At 32.6% G+C, this 23,352-nt stretch overlaps 1 protein-coding gene across 3 annotated transcripts in view; it reads left to right on the forward strand.

Moving 5' to 3' along the window:
* LOC118194134 (F-box/WD repeat-containing protein 1A-like) overlaps nucleotides 1-23,352 on the forward strand; it is a 133,023-nt gene that overhangs the window by 70,408 nt on the left and 39,263 nt on the right. For all 3 annotated transcript variants that reach the window (XM_085807277.1, XM_035365316.2, XM_085807276.1), the window contains exons 6-8: nucleotides 8,422-8,507; nucleotides 8,626-8,731; nucleotides 20,896-21,158. In XM_085807277.1, coding sequence (XP_085663403.1) covers nucleotides 8,422-8,507; nucleotides 8,626-8,731; nucleotides 20,896-21,158 — 455 coding nt within the window. The remainder of the gene's footprint in view (nucleotides 1-8,421; nucleotides 8,508-8,625; nucleotides 8,732-20,895; nucleotides 21,159-23,352) is intronic.

Raw genomic sequence — 23,352 nt, forward strand, 5'->3', positions numbered from 1 at the left:
CGAATGGAATATTCTTTCTTGTTAAGTTCACAATTGGCTTGACAATTTCTGCATAGTTAAAAATTAGGTGTAGAAAATAATTTACCATACCTATGAACGTTTGAACCTCTTTCACATTTCTTGGCCTAGGAAATTTAGTTACTTTCTGAATATTCTCCTCTGAAGGAGCAAAACCATTCTTATTAACAGAAAAACCTAAATAAGTAATCTCTTGTTTACATAATTGCAATTCGGCTAGGTTTAAAGTTGAATTAAATTTTTTTTAACTTGTCAAACACCTTTTGTAAAATAATTACTAGCTCATTTATACTGTTAGCTGCAACAATTATGTCATCTAAAAATATTGTAAATTTGGACCCTGCAATTCACCTCAACATTTTGATATTAGAGTATGGAAATAAGCTAACGAATTTTTTGCACCAAAAGGTAACCAAGTTGTTTGAAAATTGCCAAGTTCCGTGCAAAAGGCTAGTTTTTCTTGATGTTTCTGATGTAATTTTATCTGAAAAAATGCCGACTTAAGATCTAGCACACAATAATAACACATAACTTTTACCTGCTATATTATGCAAAATATCCGAAATCTTGGGTTAAACAGATTTGATATGATTCAGTTATGTAATTTAGCAATCTATAATCTACTGCCATTCTAAACTTTAATTTACTAGGATCAGCATTAGGTGGTGATTTCTTTTTGACAAAAATTACTGGAAAGTTGTAACTTGATGTTAATGGTTGAATAATACGTGCTTTTAACAATTTGGCTATCTCCTCTCGGGCATAGTTTTTAGCAATGCGAGGAATAGTGTACAGTCTAGTCTGGATTGGAAAGTTATATAACAAATTAAATTACTTTTATTAAAAATTAAAATTTTATTACTTGGAAGGTGTCTGGCTGTATCAAGCTTTCCATCCTTTCTTAAAATGATTGTGGAATTCGAATGGTTTTCAATTATGGTGAAAATATATTATCTCCCACTTATCTCATGAATTCAGTCAGTCATACCTATTTTGCCCATTTTTCATCTATATGGTGAAAAAATTATTTGCTGTTCTCTCTACATATTAGCTGGAATGCTTAATTTTTCTATCTCTGCAGTATTTGGAAAAATTCTGATATTTAATACTACTGTTACAAGACCTGACTGATCTGGTTGACTATTCTTGTTTGCCTTTTCTGCTTTAATGTTAGTGCAATTTTTTCTTTTGTCTAGGAGATCAAAATAGGTGTTATCAATAATTAACTGATTTTTATTTGCATCTATAAGTATCTTATAAATCATACCCTAAAATCATTTGATAATTTGTATTCCAATTATGTTGCATAACAAAAAATTGTTTGGCAAGCCATTTATTTCCTAAACAAAATTTTAAGTTTACAGCAGATAAATATGGGATAGTAGCATTATTTAGTGTATGTGTTCTTACAGATCTGCTTAAGTAATAAATCTTTGTATAATTTTTTATTACTTGGAAGGTGTCTGGCTGTATCAAGCTTAAATTTACACATGTATCAAGCAATGCTGCTACCACAAAGTCCCCAAATTTGATTTCTATTATTGGTAATTCGGTGATACTATTAGTCTGGCAAGAAGCTACCAATTTTTGTTCACTACTTTCTTTAATCTTGTTTCTGAATCTTTCATGACTATTTGGCCTATTTGTGTTTATTTCCTTAATTTTGTCTTTTTTCCTCAAATTTTTGAATAGGTACTTGAGTAATACTTTGTGTATCTGGGAGATCTGCAAGTACCCTTTTCTAGTTAAAATTGTTCCTACGAGCATTGTATCTTCTGTTCTGTGGCATATTTCGACTACTTTTCTGTACTCTATTACCTCAAGTGAAAGCATACTGATTATTGTATCTATTTCTTCTATTAATAAAATTACTCCAATAGAAATTTCTCCTGTAGTTGTCTCTAGCTAGTCTATAATATTGAAAATTATTGTTTGAAGGAAAAAAAAGGCACTCAGTAGTCCAATGATTCTGTTGGCAAATATGACAAGATTCTCTGTTATTTACTACCTTGAGTAGCATTATTTTCTAGTCTAGTTACATTGTTTACACTGCCATTAGGTAAAATTTCACTAAATTTTTTTGACAAATTCTCAGTGGCTCTCTTATTTTGCATCTGTTGTACAATTAATGTATTTGTTTCAGGTGAATAATCATGTGTCTGTGAGTTATTACCAGAATCAACCAGTGCTTTTTCTATGTTCTTTGCTTGTTTAACAGCAGTGGCAAAATCAACAGGTCCTAGTTTTTTAACCTCCATTCTTAAATCTGGTTGATGAACTTGAATGAATTTTAAAAGCATAGCTTTTTAAGTGAGGTTATGTACCTCTTCACTAGAACTAGGATAGCACCCAAAATATTTAGCAGCATAAGCATTCACTTTGTCAGCTAAGTTATCGCCTGACTGATTTGGAGTCTGTCTAATTGAGGTAAAGTTATTCTGAATCATGTCAAATGACTGAGATTTTCCAAATTTGTTACTTAGTAATTTTTTTTAAATCATGAAATGACATATCTTTACATGATTCATTATCCATTACAAATTTTAATGCCTTATGCCTCAACTGAATTTTTAGCACAAGGCTTTTTCTTTGCTCATTCCAGTTTTCTAAACTAGCCATTTGGCATAACTGATCTAGAAAGAATGTTATATTTTCCTCCTTCTTCCCTGAAAAAGTAGGCAAAGCAGTTGCAAGACTCATATTCATGATAGTAGTTTTCTTAGCCATTCTGAATCTTATTTACTATATCTTAGTTGAACTATCTTACTATTAAGTATTACAGATTATTACTGATATCCCAATAAATAGTACATTCATAAATGATGTCTGGCTATAGAATTAAAGAGAAAGCATTAGTGCAAAAAATGAAGCAACTTAAACAACTTACATTGAAATAAATATTTAATAAAGTAAAAATATAAGTATAGAGCTTTTTTATAAATTCCTATTCCTTTAATGCCATAAATGTTTCATTATTTTATAAACTGATATAATATGAGCCAATAATACGAGGGCATTTCGAAAAGTAAAGATACAATGGCTCCGCATTCCTTAATAAAAAACATTTATTTAGAAAATGTCAGTTACATCTTATGAACTGGATTATTTATTATTTTTTGACATAATCACCCCCGTTATCCAAACATTTGTTAAGTCGGTGCACAAGCTTTTGTATCCCACAGTCATAGAAGGTTGCCGCCTGTTGGAACCCAGCGCGCACACAATTTACTGTACCCTAACTTGACAGTCACAACTTCATAAAGAGTTGTCATTGACACTTCTGGTATGATCAGATGCAATTCTTTCAATTTGAGACGTCTATTCACACGAATTTCTTCCTCTGTTCTCTGAAGAATGGCATCCGAGATCACAGATGACCGACCTGTTCTTTTTTCGTCATGAACATCGGTCCTACCTTCAGAGAAGTGATGACACCATTTCGTTACATTTTGTCGATTCATAATCTTCCCATAAACAGAAACAATTTCTTTGTGAATATCCGCTGGTCGCTGACCTTTTGCATGAAAAAAACGTATGACAGAGCGCACTTCGCATTTGGCGGGATTCTGAATCGGCGCAGCCATTTTAAAGACGACCTACTCCAACCAGAATCAACATTGAAATGCTGAACGACCGCGAGGAGAAAGCTAACGGTTCAAGGTTAACACCTGTGTTACCAACTTGCTTACCAAAACTTTTCTTTTCCTCTGGCATATGGTGTATGTTTACTTTTCGAAATGCCCTCGTATTTTCATATTTTTAATTGCATAATTTCTGCATTTCATCTTACTAGATTTAAACTGATGTTCTAATATATGGAAAAATCCCAAATATGGAACTGTTGAAGTCCCAAGAAATCCAGATTTTGAACTTTGTACTGTATTTCCTACGACCTTTTTTTAACAGAGATATATGTTTGTTCATGAAATTACTCTGTTTGGTCAACATCTGTAGTAAGCTGCACCTCATCTCTTGCTTTCAAATAACCCAGATATGTGCACATCCTCTCAATTATATATAGAATCTCGAACCTGAGACACAATTTTCCAATTTCTGTGTTGCTAAGATTAACAAATGTTTAATTTTCAGTACTTTATCGCCACCTAGAAATTTTGTTTGATATAAGCATTAGCCAGAATAGCGATCATTGATGTATTTCTTCTATGTGTTTAAGAGGAAATTCAGGTCTTGAGAAAGCCTGCTGAAGTATACAGATGTTAGAATAACTAAAATTGCAGCCCAAAATAAATTTTTTGTGGTCTGCTAAAAGAAGCTCTAACAGATTAAATTTGAGGTCTTCAGAGATGTAGCTGAGTCACTAGAATAAATTATTTAAAAATGCTTGTTCACTTTGAAATAGAATGCTCAACATCCCGGATTCAAGTTTTAGATTAATGCATAGCATAACCCTTTCCTCTCCTTAATTTTTTTTATTAACCAACAACTCTTTAATTCATTTACAAAACAGATAAAAAAAGGGGGTCTCAATAAAAGGTTGTATTGCAACAGTGCAGAGTGTATAACAAATATTTTTTTTTTCAATTATATTAAGTAGTAGGATAGTAAAGAAATATAAATTTATATATTCGACCTATTTATTTTCCTTAATTATTTATAATTTTTCAAGGTATGATATTTTTAAAAACATACTCCTGGAGGAAGACCGAGTTTCCTATCACAGGTATCATAATAGAATGTTGTTTCTTTTCTCCCTCCTTTGACCTTCCGGCTGGAACATACCATACAGTCCCTGTGTTTTTATGAGAAAAAGTAAAATGAGTCTTCCCATCTAAATCTTGGATAGTTTCATCTGTGGACAATAGGCTGGGTTTTTGCGTAGGAGCACGAAAGTCTGATGAGACTCGTCAATAAATTTTCTCTAAATTTTGTATGTGACATCCTTTTGATATTTTCCTATATAGCGTATTTATTGAATAAAATGTATGAGTTCACAGTTTAAGTTTCCAATCCCCAGAAAAGTAACTTTTGCCACCATTTCAAAGTCTTCCTCATAAAGCAGTAGGATGTAGCATACTGGTTGGCGACATCTACTGCACCCATTTTCTTATTATAATCTAATATTATAGTCAGTTTGTTTATTTCTTTTTCACAAGTATTTTCAGTTGTCTTTCATCTTTTCCTTGCAGATTGTGAAAAAAAGAGTTTTTTGTACTAAACATTGTGACCTCTCTTTTGACATGCCATACTAACGTTTTTCCTTTTCTATAAGTGATTTTCTTTCCAATAGCTAATTTTGATGTTTTAATTTGTTCTAACAATCCTTTTTGATTGGTTATAATTGTTCCAGTAAGAAAGCAATTGGCTTTTAGAAGTTCTGCACCTAAAGTGGGCTTCGTATAAAAATCTGTCAGTAAAAATATGATACACTTTGACTTCAGGAATCGAATTTTTTAAATTTTGATAGATGTGGATCACAAGTCTGCTAGTGAAATTAAGATCTGCTCTAATTGAGGCATCTGGTGTAATTTTACCATAATATGGAACAAATGTGTATAACTAACTTATCTTAGAATCTGCTAAAACATAAAGTCAGAGTCCCCATTTTATTGTTTTTTTTAGGGTTATACATAAGAAAGTCTATTTTTCCTTTGAACAAGATTGTAGATTCGTCAATTGCCAAATTTTCACAAGGTATATAATTTTCCATAAATTTTTGGTTTAGGTAATCTAGAAAGTCGCTCACTCTTTCTATCCTTGTCCTTATCGTTTGGGTGTTTGGTGAAATTGTTTCCAAATATAGTCACCATAATATTTGGAAAAAACATTTGCATTAAAAATTTTTTCTAAGAAATGCCATCTTCAGATGAAATGCTTGAGACCAGTATGACTCAGAAGTTGGTGAAACAACAAAGCCCATATTTATGATGACACCAATAAAGGTTCTCATTTAACTCTCAGTTACATCTTTGCAATTTTGCCAAATGGAATATTTGCTTAGTGTTTTTTTCTGATGTTGTTTTTGCTGTGTATGCATTAGTTTCACTCACTATTTTTTCAGTAGAGTAAGAGTGAAAAACATTCTAGAGTTGATGTGTAGCTGGATGGAACTTTTAGCCCAACAACATTTTCACCAACTGAGAATTTTATGTTATGACAATAATTGTCTTCTTCAGTTACATTTGTCCATAATGTTTCATCAGTTGCAACAAATTGCCTATTATATGTAGAAATAGATGGTTGCTCATTGGTATACTCATCATTGCTTATAAATCTCCCAATTTTTCTTCTTCTTACAATAATTTTTTCGTCAGAATCGGTCTCGGTTTGAAAAGGAACCAAAAACAATGGCTCAGACACTTTAGTAAAATTTGTATCATCTTCCAATAATTCAAGTTCATTATCTATTTGAATCACTACTTTCATATTCTTTGGTGAATGATTGTTTTCTCTTGATTCGAGGCATCTATATTTTTATACTTTTTAGCACATAAATAAATGTAACAGTTCAGTTATTATAATAATTTAAATTAAAACATACATTTTTATATAAACAAAATATGACAAAAAAATGTTTTTTTCTTCTAAAGCATATCGAACTTGCTTTTTTGAAGGCAGTACTACTGTGACTAACGCAGATGTTCCTTATCTCACCCTCCAAGGAAATATTCGGTCAGTCCATAAATCCATGCGCATTTTTTGGTAAATTTTTAAATAATATAAAAAAAACACAATTTAACATTTTAATCAATTATATATTTTCCTCCATTATCTACAATGTCTCGCCATCTTACATTCAGCTTTTTTATGCCATTGCTGTAGAAAGACTCTGGTTTTGATGTAAAAAAACTTAAAAGTTGATTGTGTACATCCTGTTTAGAATTAAATTTTTTTTCCCAGTAAAAAATTTTGTAAGGCACGGAATAAGTGAAAATCACTTGGGGCAATATCTGAGAAGTAAGCAGTATGTGGCAAAAGCTCCCAATTAAATTCACTAATTTTTTGCAGCGTTGTTCGAGCCGTATGTGGTCTAGCATTATCATGATGAAACAACACTTTCTTGATATTCACCAATCGTGGTGTTCACCACGGACACTATTAATTTTTATCGCTGAAAACCTGGCAGATTCACCATACGAAAATAAAAATTGTAGCACAGCACATTTGTACTGATTATCTATATTCATCTTCTATAGGTACTAAAATGTGTTCGATATTTACGAAAGTTGGTGACGAACTGAATAATATGTTAGTCAAATGATGACAAGTTTTAACAGGTTCAAAATTGTATTGTTTTAGTAAATGCGTCACAGTGAATTCCATGCATACTCTTAATGCGCACGAACTTATGGTCTTACCTGATAGTTCCCAGACAAAGGGACTCTTGCACTGGGCTTGGAATGTGGTTTTGAGATTGCAGCTGTGCCTGTTTCTTACCCAAGGAGATATTCTCGCTATGATTCAGTGTAGGACAAGCGACTGTGGAGTTGAAGTTTGGACATTGTGAATCTAGGTTGTTTCAAGAGAGTGTAGCCGAAATACCTAAGTGAGTGAGTTTGGGAGTTTGAAGGTTTATCATCTGCATATTCAACGAGCCGGCTTTCCCGAACTTATGTTCACCGGTAATACTGGAGGTAGCATTTTCTGCTTGGAGTATTTTGTTATGCTAAGAGATTTAGCATGGACCAACCTTTCCTAATGTTGTTGTAGCACAGTACATTTGCAGGGCCCGACTTAGCCTAATTGGAGCCTGGGGCAAAAACTTCTTTTGGGGGCAACCTCTGCTTCACTACTTCAGTAATTAACAACTGAACTTTATGGAGGTATTTAAATTTTTATAATAATAAACTTTCTTTTCAATTTATAGCCTCCCTCTGATGTGGCCTCGTATGCCCCTGCCTTAATCGGGCTCTGTAAATTTGTAACCATTTTGAAGTACTATTGTATTGAGTGTTATCCACGTATCTGATTGATGTAATCTTAACTTCTTACATTTATGTTTTTATTAAAGTTCTTGTTATTGTTTTATAACTTGAGTTTGGAGTCATTTCAACCATGAAGTACAAGAGAGGCTTTAGGTAGTGTGTTCGGCCACTCCTAATATAAAAGTAATACTAAAAAGAATTTAAAACTATCTAAATTGGTCAAATATAATAAATTTAGTATTCATTTACATATTGCAAAATATTTGAAAGAAAAAGTAGATTTAAACATTTAAAATTAATTTTAAAATTACAATGTATAATGTCAAGTCTAGCTTGACAAAGGAATAAAGCTAAGGGTAATTATGTGCAAATATATGTAAAATAAAGATTAAAAGCTGACTTGGTTGCTTTAAGAAAAGTATACATGATAAACCTTGTAAACATGCATTGCAATACTATATATAAGTGCTTTTAGGTATTCAAAATGTTTATTTTTTAAAATGTTTCTTTTTTGTCATAGGCCTTGACTGGTCACACTGGCTCAGTTCTCTGCCTTCAGTATGATGAAAGGGTTATTATAAGTGGATCAAGTGATTCAACTGTTAGGTAGGTATTTTAGTTTGTATTCTTTTATTATGCAGTATATAGAATTTTCCTGAAATACTAGATATTTTTAGAAAGTTATGTCATAAGGTCTATCTTTACATGTTACATTTTTTCATAGGGTATGGGATGTGAGTACTGGACAAATTTTGAACACGTTGATTCATCATTGTGAAGCTGTACTCCACCTCAGGTTCAATAATGGTTTAATGGTTACTTGTTCTAAGGTACATACTTTGATGAAATTATTTAAAAGCGTTTTTTTGTAGCTCTTGCGTTATTCAAGCTTTTGTTGGTATTGTAGTGTTCCTCACCTTGTCAATGCTAAGTTACAGTTGAACGGGAAGAATCTTAAGAACTGATAAGTGAATAATCGCTTGAGTTGGTGTGACAAAAAACAACAAGATGGAAGGGTAAATAACCCTTTATTATTCAAATAAGATTTAACAGAACTTCGTCTTGGAGTGTACAATAAAAGCAGACACTTGGGCTTGAACTTTAAGAGGCTGAGAATTAAACTAAAACTAATCTAAACTAAAGAATTATATCCAAAGCTATCAAGATTCTAACCGACTTGGCCCCTTAATGCTTAATGACTGCAAAGCTATCAAGGGCCTAAAGTACGGCCGAGTGTAATGATAGCTTATGAGAGAGTAGCCTAGAAAGGCAGACACGTGCAGCCGGAAACCTGGTATCTCTCTCACTAAGACCGAAGAACTTCCTCATTATGTATTCAGATGCAATTCTAAAACTACGTTCTGGCCGGAAGTAGTAAGTTGAAGTTAAGAATCGACAGGAAAGGAACTTAAAATTTAACTGTTAATAAAAGTAACATAATCCTTACAGTATATTATTAATTATAGTGGAAATATAAAATTTCGAAGCTTGGTTATGCCAGTGTTAGCTTTGAATTGGATTACGCAGTTAAGCAAAATGCACAAGAAGGTTTTGATCAAAATGAAGTGACAAAATGTAGGGAGTGGAAATGTGGCAAATTATAATAAAGTATTGATCTGTTACACAGTGTACTCATGGACTGTATTTAATCTCTTTATTCTCATTCTTTATTTAATCACTTTATTTTCATTCTCTTTGCACAGTTCATGACCATTTGCAGGCATGAAATCTCTCCAGACTTAGCACACACTCTTACATAAAAAAAATATCCAAGAGTTCAAGACTGCAAGTATTAAGATGTACGTGCAGATGGAACATACCACCCGCTTTGACATGATGTAATTGCTCAAAATTTTAAACTTTACAATGAAAATTTTACACGGTGTCGCAATATAAAATGCAGGAAAATAATTGTAAATATCAACATGATAACATCAGCAACTATAATAAGGAAACACCATAATTAATTACAATGGTACTTTATTATTATTATTATTATTTGGCATGGGTAAGATGCAAACTCTATTAATGGATCTCTTGAAGATACCACTTTTTGTTTTCACTGAAACTACTCTCACTTTATCATCTTTACCTAGAAATATCTCTATGATTCTGCAAAGAGGCCAGTTCTATATAGAGATGTTAACAGTCTAATTAACATAATTTCAATTTTTATATTTTAATTTTTAATTTGTTGTTCCTTGCATAGCACTCAAATAATTATTCCTCCTGTTCTTCCATACTGTTTGCATGATTTAGTCAGTTTTTGCCAGCTCTTTGATCTGTTATCAGTAGCGTTTAAAATGTTAGGTTCTGCAATAGCACTGATAGGTCTGTCTGCCAGGAAATTACCTGGTATCAAGATGTCAAAGACCTCTGGTTAAGGTGGATGAAGGATGCAAGGGCTTAGAATTCAAGATCCCCTCAATTTCAGGAATTACTCTAAGGAATTTCTGATAGGTTAGTTTCAAAATGCCTACTATGAATTTCAAATGAAATTTAATAGATTTGACACCTGCCTCCCAAAGACCTCCCTGATTAGGATCTCTTGGGGATGGAAGACCAATTAATACTCTCACTCAATAAATAATTGCCTAATTCGTCATCTGGTTTACTGACTAGTCTCTTCACTTTATTTAATTCTACATTACTGCCAATAAAATTGGTTGTGTTATCTGAAAACATGTGTGCACACTTACCTTTCCTGCTGAAAAAAAAAACGCTTTAAGGTTGCCCTAAATGCTTGACTAGAAAGGTCTGTTACCAGCTCGAGATGGCAAGCTTTGGTAACAAAACAAAAATGCACACATACACTTTGTTAAGACGACCCTTTCCTTGATGCGGGTATTTTATAAAATAAGGTTAAAAAAAATCAACTCCAATACAATTGAATGAAAATTCTTTCTCAGTCTATCTGAGGGATTTGACCCATAAGTTGTTGACAGGACAATGATTTCACTTTAAAACATCAACATACTCATGTACTATTTTTCTGAAAATGCTGCACCCATTTAAGGGCCAAAACCCTCATCAAACAAGAGACAGAAGGCCAGTATGCATGTATTTCTTATGAAACACTACAATTAATTGGTTAAATACAATTAATTAAATTTATTTGGTCAACTTATGGTTTTTTGGTAGGATTATTGAAATTTTTAATCAAAATTCGATGTACAGTTAGCTAATCTGCCTCCAACATGTAAAATTCCATATTGGTTTAAAAATGGAAAAATACTCCATACTATACTATCTGGAGGTTTGCAGTTGTTAACAAACCTAAAAATAAAAGTTATATATATATAATATGAAATGTCTTTCAAAAGCTTTCAAATAATAAATAAATAATAGCTAAATAAGCTCCTGTCTTCATTCTAAACATAACAGCAATAATTTTTTTTAATTAAACGAAAAAGATCTGACATCTAATCTGTACTGTGTACTTATCCATGAAATCTGAGCCCAACATCTAGAAATTAAACTGTCATGTTATCTGAAATGGTATAAAAATGTAATTGCGTTGCAGCTCCCTTTTTTTCTCTTCTGTTGCTTTGTTTCGCAGCTTTGCATTAACGCTAGCCATGCAAAGTTGACTTTTCCAGTTTTATCAATTGTTTAAAAAATTTATGCTGTATAAAACTGTGGGGTGCATAGCCTACCCATAGTGATGATGTGCATTACCATGGAATAAAATTCTGTGTGGAATTTATCATTATACGAGTTCTTTGCATGTCATCTTGCTGCAGTTATAGTGCCAAAGTCATATTATTGCAATAATGCCACAGTAATATTACAATAATGGAGCAGTCATACTACATTAATGGCCCAGTTATATTACAATAAATAATGCAGCTGGACTCAAGCTTGTACAAAATGATCCCTGCTTGATTGAACATTGGTTATGGAATTAAATTGTGGATTATCTAGCAGAATAATTCAGCTGCTAGAAAGTGCTAAATTATTAGCTCGAAAAGTGCTAAATTATCTAGCAATATCAAAGGAAACAAAAAAAAAATCTGTTCTGTTTAGTGCTTGCAATCTACCTCTGCTTTATAACTAGTGATCGAAAATTGGAAGTAAATGGAAAATCATTAATTTGAATTTATTAACAAGTAGTTCAAGATTCTTAGCCTGAAGTTTTGTCAACATCTGTATTCAGTGTGCGGCATCAATATTTGTGTTAACCTTTATTCTTGAGCTATTTTATCACATAAATTAAATTATGTTCATTTGAGCGGTTCAAAAAGAAGAATTATGTGACAGTTTTAAAATTTTGCATCTAAATTTAGTGCAGCATTCCTGAAATTTAATTCTATAGATTTGCAAAGGCAAAAAATCTTGTTTAAAAAATGATTCAGTATTTCTTATATGATATTTAATTTACAAATTTTGTGAATTTATTTAATGTTATTTTGTAAATGATGTATGCTCAACGTTTTTCATTACCATGAAGTTAGTGATTTTTAATTTAGTGCTGCTTTGAAATTTAGGTATCTAATGTTGCTTATATTAAATTTTAAAAGTTTAATACTATTTTTATGGAAATAATTAAAATTTTATGATACCAACAAATCTAGTTTTTCATAATTATGTTTTAAATTAAATAACGAAGAATTTAAAGATTTGTAATTATTTTATTTAGAGAAGGTTAATAAAATTACTGTAGCAATAATTAGAAATGAGATTATTGTTTAAAAATTTTAAGAATATTAATTTAATATTTTAAGAATGCTCTAAATGTGAAAAATGAATTTGTTTATTTTGAAAATCTGGTACAGAAAAATGGATATAGAATTCTGTTTTGAATATTATGTAGAATATATGTAATGTTTAGAATATTGAGTACAGTAATGATGAATATAAAAATGCGAACAATTTAAGGAGAAAAAAATAATTGCATGTAAAAGATAACAGTATGATGAGGAAGTGCTGGTTCATAACAGAGGCCCTGTTTTATTTGTTACTTTTACCCCCCCATACAAGAAAATATATACTTTGAAAGCTCCCATCTTATAATTTTTTTTCATGTAATTATTTTTATATACATATATAAATGGAGTGCGGTTAATTTTTTTTAATAAAATGCATAATGTAGTTCAAAAGGCCAGTTGCCTTTAAACAACGAATGGAGGCTTTTATAATCAACTGCCAAAACAACCTTTAACCACTCATGATTGTTTGAGATTTGCAAGAACTAACCGTTCTCCTTTCTCCTAATAAATTTAAAATAAAATAACTTTACATATAAAATTCTACAGCGTCATATTTATTTTCAAAATCCATAGAACTGCAAAAACTACAACAAAGATCAGATGGTTGCCACTCTTGCAGTGACAAACTATGAAAAGAAAATAACAAATGAGGCTGGGTTCTAACAATACTCCCACCTTTTGATTGATGACATATACTTAATCAATCAAAACAAAATATAATAAAAAATACTGTCCATACAAATATTAAGGCTAAATAGTAAACAAAAGAAAAAATTAAGTTCTTGAATTTCTACTTTAAAATAACTCAAGTAGTGTTCAGGTTAGAAATCTAGATGGAATTTTGATTTGTCGTCCACTTCTAGTCACGACAGTCTTAATGTCCTTTGATAAATCTGCAGCTGAATTATTCTTTGGTAATTTTGAGACTAAACTGTCTTCACCCTGTGTCTCAGTTTCATTTGCCTCATCTGACTCCAAAGGTGAAGGTATTTCAAGAGGGAATATTCTCTGGATTGGTCGAACTGATTCTCCAGACATGGTTTTGACATGAACTACTCGAATGTTGCCGTCCTTTCCGGGATATAGTTCAATTACTTTTGCTGGAGGCCACAACACCTTGCGTTTGTCATTACATTCGATAAGAACTATATCACCGATTTTTATCTGTTGAGAAATTGGCACTGTAGATGGATGTTGCACTAGCAGGCCGAGATATTCATTTCTAAATCTCTTTCTCAAGAGCTCTCGTAAATTCTGTAAATGTCTCAGTCTCTTGTTAAAACAATTTTATCAAGATGATCCAAGTCAGGAACTCCAAAGACTGGAATTTCACCTAAAAACAAGGATGGTGTCAAAGGGATGAGATCATCAGAGTCCTCTGACACATAAGTGAGTGGTCTGGCATTCACAGTTGCTTCGCAGTCGCACAGCAAACTCATCAATTCTTCATAATTCAGACATGATTGACCTAGGACTCGAAGCAAAAGCTTCTTAATCATTTGAACAAGTCGTTCCCAAAAGCCACCCCACCATGGTGCTGCGGGTGGACTGAACTTCCAGTCGATCTTGTTTGTGGTGGCTTCTATCTCAATAGTATTCCAATTAATCGATCTCAAGAGATTATTGGATCCGACAAAATTGCTTCCCTTATCGCTATAAATTATCGATGGCCTCCCTCTACGAGCAATAAATCTTCTAAGACCAAGTAAAAATCCTTGAGTTGAAAGGGACAAAATCAGTTCCAAATGGACCGCCCTGAAAACAGCACATGTGAAAAGTAAAATCCAAGCTTTTCTTTTATCCTTCAAAATTAATGGGCCAGCTAAATCAACGCCGACAATCTCGAAAACACGAGCCTCTCTAACTCTGTTTTCTGGTAGAGTAGCAGGCACAGTCTGTAGTCGTTTACCTCCATGTCTCCTGCACCTGACACATGCATATAAAGCTTTTCGAATCGTAGCTCTACTTTTCAGGATCTAAAACGTCTCTCTAAATGTTGACATCAGTACGTGAATTCCTGCATGAGACATAGAGAGATGTTTATCAATAATCAATTTCTCCACAATCTTATGATTCTTCGGAAGTAACATCGGATAAATAAAATTTTCATGGATTTCCTTTCAGTCAACCTAGACTTGACACGTAAAATGCCTTTGTCATCTTTGAACACACTTATTGACTTCAGCTTCTTAATATCATCAGATGAAAAAGAATCATGTTGAATAATCTTCACGATAGATTTCTCAGCCCTTATCAATTCATAAACTTTTAACTCTCCTGATTCTCTGTCTTCTTTCCTCTTTCGGGTATTTCCTATGAATCTGTGTATCCACCCAATCATTCTAAGTATTTGAAAAATAGCCAAAGAATTGTGAAGACATATTGCTAACATTGCTTAACGAAACTATAACTGCTTTACGTTTTTCAGTATTAACCTCTTCTTTATTATTGATTGGGATAGAACGAGGCTATTCTTCTTCCGGCAGTGCCGACCAAGGTGGGCCCTCCCACCATCTTGATTCAATGAGTTTCTTCACAGAGCATCCTCTTCATGGCATATCGGCTGCGTTTTCCGCACCTGGTACATGATGCCAATTTTCACGATCCGATAGGATTCTAATTTCTGAAACTGTTATTCACAAAAGTGCTCCAAACTTCTACGTTCTTTATCCAGAACAGTGCTGTTGACGAATCGGTCCAGTAATATTCCTTTGAAATTTCAACCTTAAGGTTCTTCTTGACAAATGATGCTAATCGCACCCCAATAAGACAAGCAAGCAATTCAAGTCGTGGTATACTTATTTTTTTCAAGGGAGCCACTCATGCTTTGGCTTGCACTAGGGTCACTTTGACTTCTTTATTTTGACTTCTCAAATATACTGCACTTGCATAAGATCCCTGTGAAGCATTGGCAAACGTATGCAAACTAAAAGATTGTCCTTCTGTCAATGAAAGTAGTCTGGGAATCTTCACAGAGGATAACAAGGGTAATTCTTTGACCCACTTCAAGAATTTTCTTTTTATATCTTCAGGTAGCTCTGCATCCCAGCTCAATTTAGTTTTCCAGCTCTTTTGCAAGTATAACTTTGGAAGGAGAGTAAAAGGGCATGTGAAACCTATTGGGTCAAAAACTCTCTGTACAACTAATAGTACGTTTCGTCTTGTCACTGAGAGATCAGTCAAGTTGATATTAGGGATGTCACAAAACAAAGAATCTTCATATTTATCCCACAGAAGACCAAGTACTTTCAATGGTTCACTCATTGTAGATTTTGCACTGTTCAGTTCTGTTTGCTCCCACCCTCTTAAGTCAAAGTTAGCACTTGCCATTAACTGAGTTGATTTTGCAATAAAGTATTCTGCTTCTTCATTCGAATTCACTGAAGTGACACAGTTGTCAACATAGAAGGAATTTTTCAATTTTGTAGCCACTTCCTTCAAAGAAGGTTCACATTGGTCTAAATGAGAGTTTATCACTGCTCCTAAAAGAAACGGACTGCATTTTAGTCCAAAGACTACTCCGCAATGGCGAAATTTTCTTATTTCCTTTTGTTCCGAGGTTTTCCACCATAGGAATCTTAGAAAATTACGATCAGATCTTTGAACAGATATTTGAAGAAAAGCTCTTTTAATATCTGAGATAATCCCTATTTTTCCTTGCCTAAATTCAAGAAGCAATCTAGGTATTAATTCAATTAAATTTTGACCTTTTGCTAAACAGTCATTAAGTGACAGGAAATCTTTTTGCTTGCACGAAGCGTCAAATACAGGCCTTACTGCTTTTGTACAGTTATCTTTGAAGACTGGTCTGTGGGGAAGATAATGATTGTTAACTCGTTCCTCTTCTTCTATTACTTCTTTTATTACTCCAGATTCGAGCCATTCTTCGAACACTGCATTGTATGTTTCAAATTTATCTTTCAACATGAGCTTCTTTGTCGTGGAAATTAATCGCTTTTCAGCAACTTCTCTACTACTTGGTAAAGCTTCTTTATCGTTGATCCAAGGTAAACTGACTTCATAGCGATCATCCACCCTCTTCAGAGTCTTGTGAAAGTGATCTCACACTGCTTCTTCTAACTCTCAGTCAGTTTTACTTTCTTTGGCATCTGTAATTCCCAGTGCTTCTAGCTTCATCAAGTTTTCTATGTCACTGCTGTGAGTCAACATCGACGTTATGGTTGAAGACATGGACAAGGAGTTTCTTTCTGAAACGTTATCTTTTATCTTTCCTATGATTGTCCATCCAAGTAGTGATTCCACAGCAGTCAGCCCATTTTCTAATTTCTGAATTCTTCCGGTTAACAGAACACCTGCGACGTCAGCTCCAATAAGAACTTCTATTTTCAAATCCTTTTTTCCTACATCAGATGCATGGATATTCTTCTGTCTTAGTCCTTCTATCCATGGTCCAGGCTGTAAACTGACTACTGGTCCACAAATCTTCGACTGTTCCAACAAGATTAGTCGTCTAGAAAAATCACCTCTTAGGCTCTTCTAACGTTCACTTCATAGCGTTTGTGAATTTCTCTCTTTGTTGTTACTCCTCCAAAAAGTGCATGGATTAAAGATTCAGATCCAATTGCGTGGCACCCTATGTCTACGGCAGTCTCCTTTAATATGTATGAATGTTGCGATCCTGTATTGATAAGTGCCCTTACTGTCTTCTGCTTTTTGTTTGTGTCTATATTAATTACTAGTGTTTGAAGAAACACTTCATCTAGGAAATTAGTGCTCGCAAGTGATATTTTTTGTGTTTCCTCTTTATTCTTTTCAACATCATTGCTCTTTTGATTGGGGGGCAAATCCGGACACATGACACCCCAATGTCTTTTCGAACATATCATACATTGTACATTTGTCTTGCATTGCTTGGCCCTGTGTCCAATTTTGAGGCAGAAGAAGCAACTCTTCTTTTTCTTAATTTCATCATTCTTTTGGCTCAGAGGCATCTTCTGAGCAACAAAGCAATCTCGACTTTCATGAAATTTTTCACAAAATATGCAAGAATTCTTCTCACTATAATTGGTTGCTTTATTATGGCCTGAGAATAAATCATTTGCTGTAGGCACGAAATGTTCACTCTAATACCTTTTATCTTTTCTACTTTCTCTCTTGGCACCCGAATCAATTAATTTAAATCCAGCTTTTGCCAAAGAAATTCTCTGCTCTCCTTTCACTTCATTCTTTAAAAACAATAATAATTGTTTCAATTTATCAGAGTGAGAATTTTCTGCTGTAATTATTGATGCATAATTTCTAATCCAAACTCGTAAAATTTCCTCGGGAATGCAAGATTCCACGAGCGGAAACAGCATTGCAGCGTATTTATTGCTTGTCATTCCTATTGACTCCAACGAACGCAAATACGACTCTTAACTTGTCATACAATTCTGATATACTGTGTTTTCCCTTTTGATCAGTGACATTTTTAATAATCAAACCTAATAATTCCCGAATATAGAATTCTACCAACAATTCTTCCCTGCCAAACCTATTTTTTAAGCTTTCTATAGCTTTTTCATAATTTTCGGCAGTTACAGGGAAGCTGTTTACAATATCCCGTGGTCTCGTACCGGGTACGGTCGCTTGAACGAGATAATGCATCTTATCCTCGTTTTGAATTTCTTTATCTTCATGTATTTGCCGAAATTGCCCCCAAAACGGTAACCAATCTTTAATTTCGCCACCGAATTGTTTTAACTCAATTTTAGGTAACTTCAGTTTCCGTTTGTTCGAATTCGGCGGAACACTGTCTATGGATAGTGTCGTTTGGCGATTGAAGAATAATTCCGTTTCTACTCGTATTAAATCTAATTTTTCTTTGTATTCTTCAATTTTCACCCATTCACTTTCAAAGTGATCACTTGAAGAAAATTCAGAATTTAATATTTGAGTATCAAATGCATTAAGTTCAACAGATAAACGTTCTAAAGTAACAAGTTTCGTTTTTACAGATTTTGCATCAGGAATTTCCTTTTTTAATTCTTGCAAAATTGCATTAATTGTTCTCGTAAAAGACGCTCTGACAAGTTTTCATTTCTCAATTAACGATTCCATTTCAATAAAAATAAATTCAATAAAGTCAAATAGAATTAAATTCGATAAAACCAACAAAATTACCTTGACTTGTTTTACCGATCACTTCCGTCATCACCAAAATTGTTCGAGATTTGCAAGAACTAACCGTTCTCCTTTCTCCTAATAAATTTAAAATAAAATAACTTTACATATAAAATTCTACAGCATCATATTTATTTTCAAAATTTATAGAACTGCAACAAACTACAACAAAGATCAGATGGTTGCCACTCTTGCAGTGACAAACTATGAAAAGAAAATAACAAATGAGGCTGGGTTCTAACAATAATGATACACATGAGTCAGTTTTAAGTGGTTTTGCCTAATAGATAAAAATGTTTGTTTTAGAGAAAGCTGAGGCGTCTTCTAGTTTTCTGTAACTTAAGAAAGTTAGGAATGTAACAGTAACTGTAAAAACCATTATTTTAGAAATACTATTATAAAATTTATGACGTTAAAATATAAACTATAATAATGCAAATTAGTTATGTTTTGAACATTTTGAAATTTGTTGTGGTTATTGAAAAGTAATGTGTGTGTGCAAAATTTCTACAAATGTGATATTGTGTGCAAAGCGTTTCCTGAAAAAATCTAATTGTATGGACTCTAAAAGGCCATTCTCAGTGGGATTTATCTGCGTTAATGGAGCTAATTGATGTAGCCAACCCATCTCCAAAAACAGTTTTTCCCTCATAGGGCAGCAAGTTGAAAAATCTGAACTGCAGGCATAGCGGAGCTAGTCGACACATGGAACTGACTCCGTTAGCTTAGATAAAGCCCAGTGGCAATGGCCGTTAGAACACAGACTTTTGGACTGAAAATTTTGAATAGGACTTCTAAAATATTATCAGAGTTTATATTTTGCAGTTATGTAAATAATTATTTTGGTGAAAGTTTCTGTAAAATATAAAATAGCTATCTTTCAAATAATAAATAAATATTAGCCTTTAACTTGTCTTCATTTTAAAAATAACAGAGCAATAATATTTCTAACTAAATGAAAAAGATCCGTCATCTAATCTGTATTGCACACTTATCCATGAAATCTGAACCCAACATCTGGAAATTAAACTGCCATGTGATCTGAAATGGTATAAAAAAGGTAATTGCATCGCAGCTCCCTTTCTTCTCCTCTGTTGCTTCATTTCACTGCTTTGCATTGCTGTTAGCCACCATGCGGAGTTTACTTTTCCGGTTTCATCAATTGTTTAAAAGATGTAAGCTGCATACAATTGTGGGGTGCATAGTGCACCCTTAGTGATGATGTGCATTACCATGGAATCAAATTCTGTGTGAAATTTATCATTATGTGTGTTCTTTGCGTGTCATTTTGCTAACTATGCAGTTATAGTGTCGAGAACCACGTCAATCCGTTGCACCTTTCTTTCACCAAGTCACCTCATTAAAATAATGACAGTCTTATTACATACATGCCTGTATATATGAAAAGCATGACTGTAACCATACATAAATTATATGTATAATGTATTTTTAAAACCCAAATGCATATTTTTAATGTATTAATATGATTATATTCAATATTAAATTATATAATGGATACGATTTTCTTTCTTTTGCATCAGATGGAAAACTTGTTGTATTTGAAAGGAAAAACTTCATGCCTGTTGAAAACGGGGGGCAGGGGGTTGTAGAACAAGATTCAGTATGAAACTTAACAATTCCATTAGTAACCAGAAATGATATGGATATATTAACAGCAAGCAAATGAGCACTGGGAAGGTCTTGAAAAATTTGTGCTACATTATTATAATAGGGATATGGTTGCTATTTTATGTAGTTAATTACTATGATACTTTATAGTTGTTTCATGCTTTAAAATGTGCCATATTTTTTTAATGTAAAAATAATTTTCTGTGTATATTGCATGTGTATTGTATAAAAAGATTTCTTTTTATGTATTGTGCAAACAGATTTCATTTCATATATAGCTTAATAAATTTTATTACTTAGTGTGTGTGTAGGTTGCATTATATATATTGTAATTTTATTCTCAAGTAAAACTAGAGCTAATTTTGACTGTCTTCCTTTACATGTTACAAAAATCAAGTTTGAAATCTTTTTTTTCCCCCAAAAAAAGAAAATTCCCCCCCAAAACAAAATTTTGCCTTATTTAAATAAAAGGAAGTATACTTTTATCTAAAGAGCTCAGTATTTACTGTATTTTCTGATATTTTGTTTTATAGGATAGATCTATAGCTGTTTGGGACATGATTTCAGCTTCAGATATAAATTTACGTCGAGTACTAGTTGGACACCGTGCAGCAGTTAATGTTGTGGACTTTGATGAAAAATACATTGTATCGGCCTCTGGTGATAGAACAATAAAAGTGTGGAATACATCATCATGTGAATTTGTTCGAACTTTAAATGGTCATAAACGTGGTATAGCATGTTTGCAATACAGAGATCGACTTGTTGTGAGTGGCAGTTCAGATAATACTATCAGGTGAATTAGACTTTTAACTTTTTTCATAAATTGCTTCAAGCTATTTGAATGTTTTAAGTGCAGATAAGTATAATTCAAGTGAATGTTGCAATTAAATTTTCTGTTATTGTGAAACTAAGTACGAGATCTAGAATCGTCAGAACTTCCGCGATTCTAGATTTTGAAAATTTCTGAATTGTCAACCATCAGTTTAAAACTAGATAACTTTGAAAGCTTTGAAACTAAGTATATGAAATAGTAGCTTATAAAATAATGAAGCTTTTATGACCTTAAGAGAATCTTTAAAAAAAAAATTTTTTTTAAGTGAGAGCGAGAAAAGAAAAAACTTAATATTTATTTTTAAACATTTCTTTCAGTGTAAATTGTTTCTGCAATTTAATTATTGTGCTAATAGTTCCCTTTCAATTTTATAAACAGATATAGTTCCTTGTTCAGTTACAAGTTTCTGTAATTGCCATGTAGACAATTTCCACAAAACGTTTAACCCTCTGAACAGCTCGGGTTTTTGGATCTATCATGAAGACTTGTATTAAAAGAGCCTTTATTAGCTAAACTTGTATATTTACTCACTTTAGGCTCTATTTTCATAAACTTACATTTATATTATTAAAGAAAATAAGGAAGCAAAATATCGTAAATTCTATGCTAATATATTATACCAAGTACCAAGTGACAAAAAATCTCATGACCGGGTAAAGCTGGCCATGGCTCTCAGTGGGTTAAAGTAAAGCTTTTAAAACAACAGACCATATATTCCAGTTTAAAAGGAAGTATTGAGAAGCATTGGGATCATCCCTATGCGTTGTTCATATCAGCTGATGCAATTAATAGCCAGCTCTGTTTATTTGTATTATTCAACCCACAACTTCTCTTTTGATTCCAAAACAAAATACCAAAAACAAAAGATACTACCATGGCACGAAGGTCAACATCCTCCAGTCAATAAACTCCACCATAACAGACATAGGGCTACATGTAGTGGCAGAATAAGATACCAATTAAATGTTCAGTCTAAAAATTCACATGTGGTGCACCCATCCTAAGAGCCAGTTTAAATGATTATTCGTATGTGATATACCCAGCTGCAATATATATTTGGCAGCTGATACATGTGTGACAACCCATCCTGAAAAGTTAACAGCTGCTTTTATAATAGGCCAGCCGTAAATGCAAGCCTAGTAATTTTAATTACAGTGCTTTTTAATATGTCTTAAATAGTGGTCTTTTTTTTGTTTTGTGGTATTTCAAAGTGTAAATTCTTGTGAAAAATATTGAACCTGTATTTGTATGTTAAATTATCAACATTTATAATAAATATTCAGATCCACTTTAATATAAGAACCTCCCCCCCCAAAAAAAAATTCATATGTTGTGTTATGAAGAATTTGAATGGTAAAAATCTGAGAAAAACACAAAAGAGCTTTTTGAATTGCAAAACATTCTTGCGTTTGTATAGATGGGTTTTTACAAATTGATAGTGCAAATGATTTAAACAATAAGAAAAATTGAATTATATTTTTGTTATGCATCTTGGAGTGAATGAAACTAATTCAACGTAATCTGAATGTGTGAAAATAACAGAATCATTCTTAACAAATTCATTCACTGTCAAAGCTCCTGAATGCGAAACATGGACCAAATTCTGGCTCGCACTGTATAAATTATTTTCGGTATTTTCTTAATATTTTATATAATTTCTGTCCAAAAGTGATGTTTTAATTTATAAATTGCTGATTTTTCATGTAAATGTGTTTCTTTTATTTTAAAAGAAAAATTAAAATTATAAATTAGTTTGGATTAATATGTAATGTATGTATGTGATATACAGTCTATGTATATTGAATCAATTTGTTAAGTAGTGGTATGTCAAACATATAATTAAGAACAACTAATTAGATTGTAAAAATTGGTATTATGTTCTTCTTTTCAACGACTACATTTTAATGAAACACAGTGAAACCTTGGCTGATATATGTAATTTATTCCTGAAGGCTGTTCATCACCGAGAATGCTCGCAATCCAGAACAGTTTTTCCCACAAGAATAAATGCAAGACATTGATTTGTTCCTGGATTTCAGATGGTTGCTTATTTAAACGTTATGAGAGCACACTGTGCACAAGTTAACCAGTGAAGATTATTAAATATAAAATAAAAAAGATTAATAATATTAAACAGATTTTTAAAAAAATTTAA

Source organism: Stegodyphus dumicola, chromosome X1, assembly GCF_044657685.1.
Source record: "Stegodyphus dumicola isolate Sdum_Otavi_A_Nest chromosome X1, ASM4465768v1".
In the NCBI taxonomy this organism is placed as follows: domain Eukaryota; kingdom Metazoa; phylum Arthropoda; class Arachnida; order Araneae; family Eresidae; genus Stegodyphus; species Stegodyphus dumicola.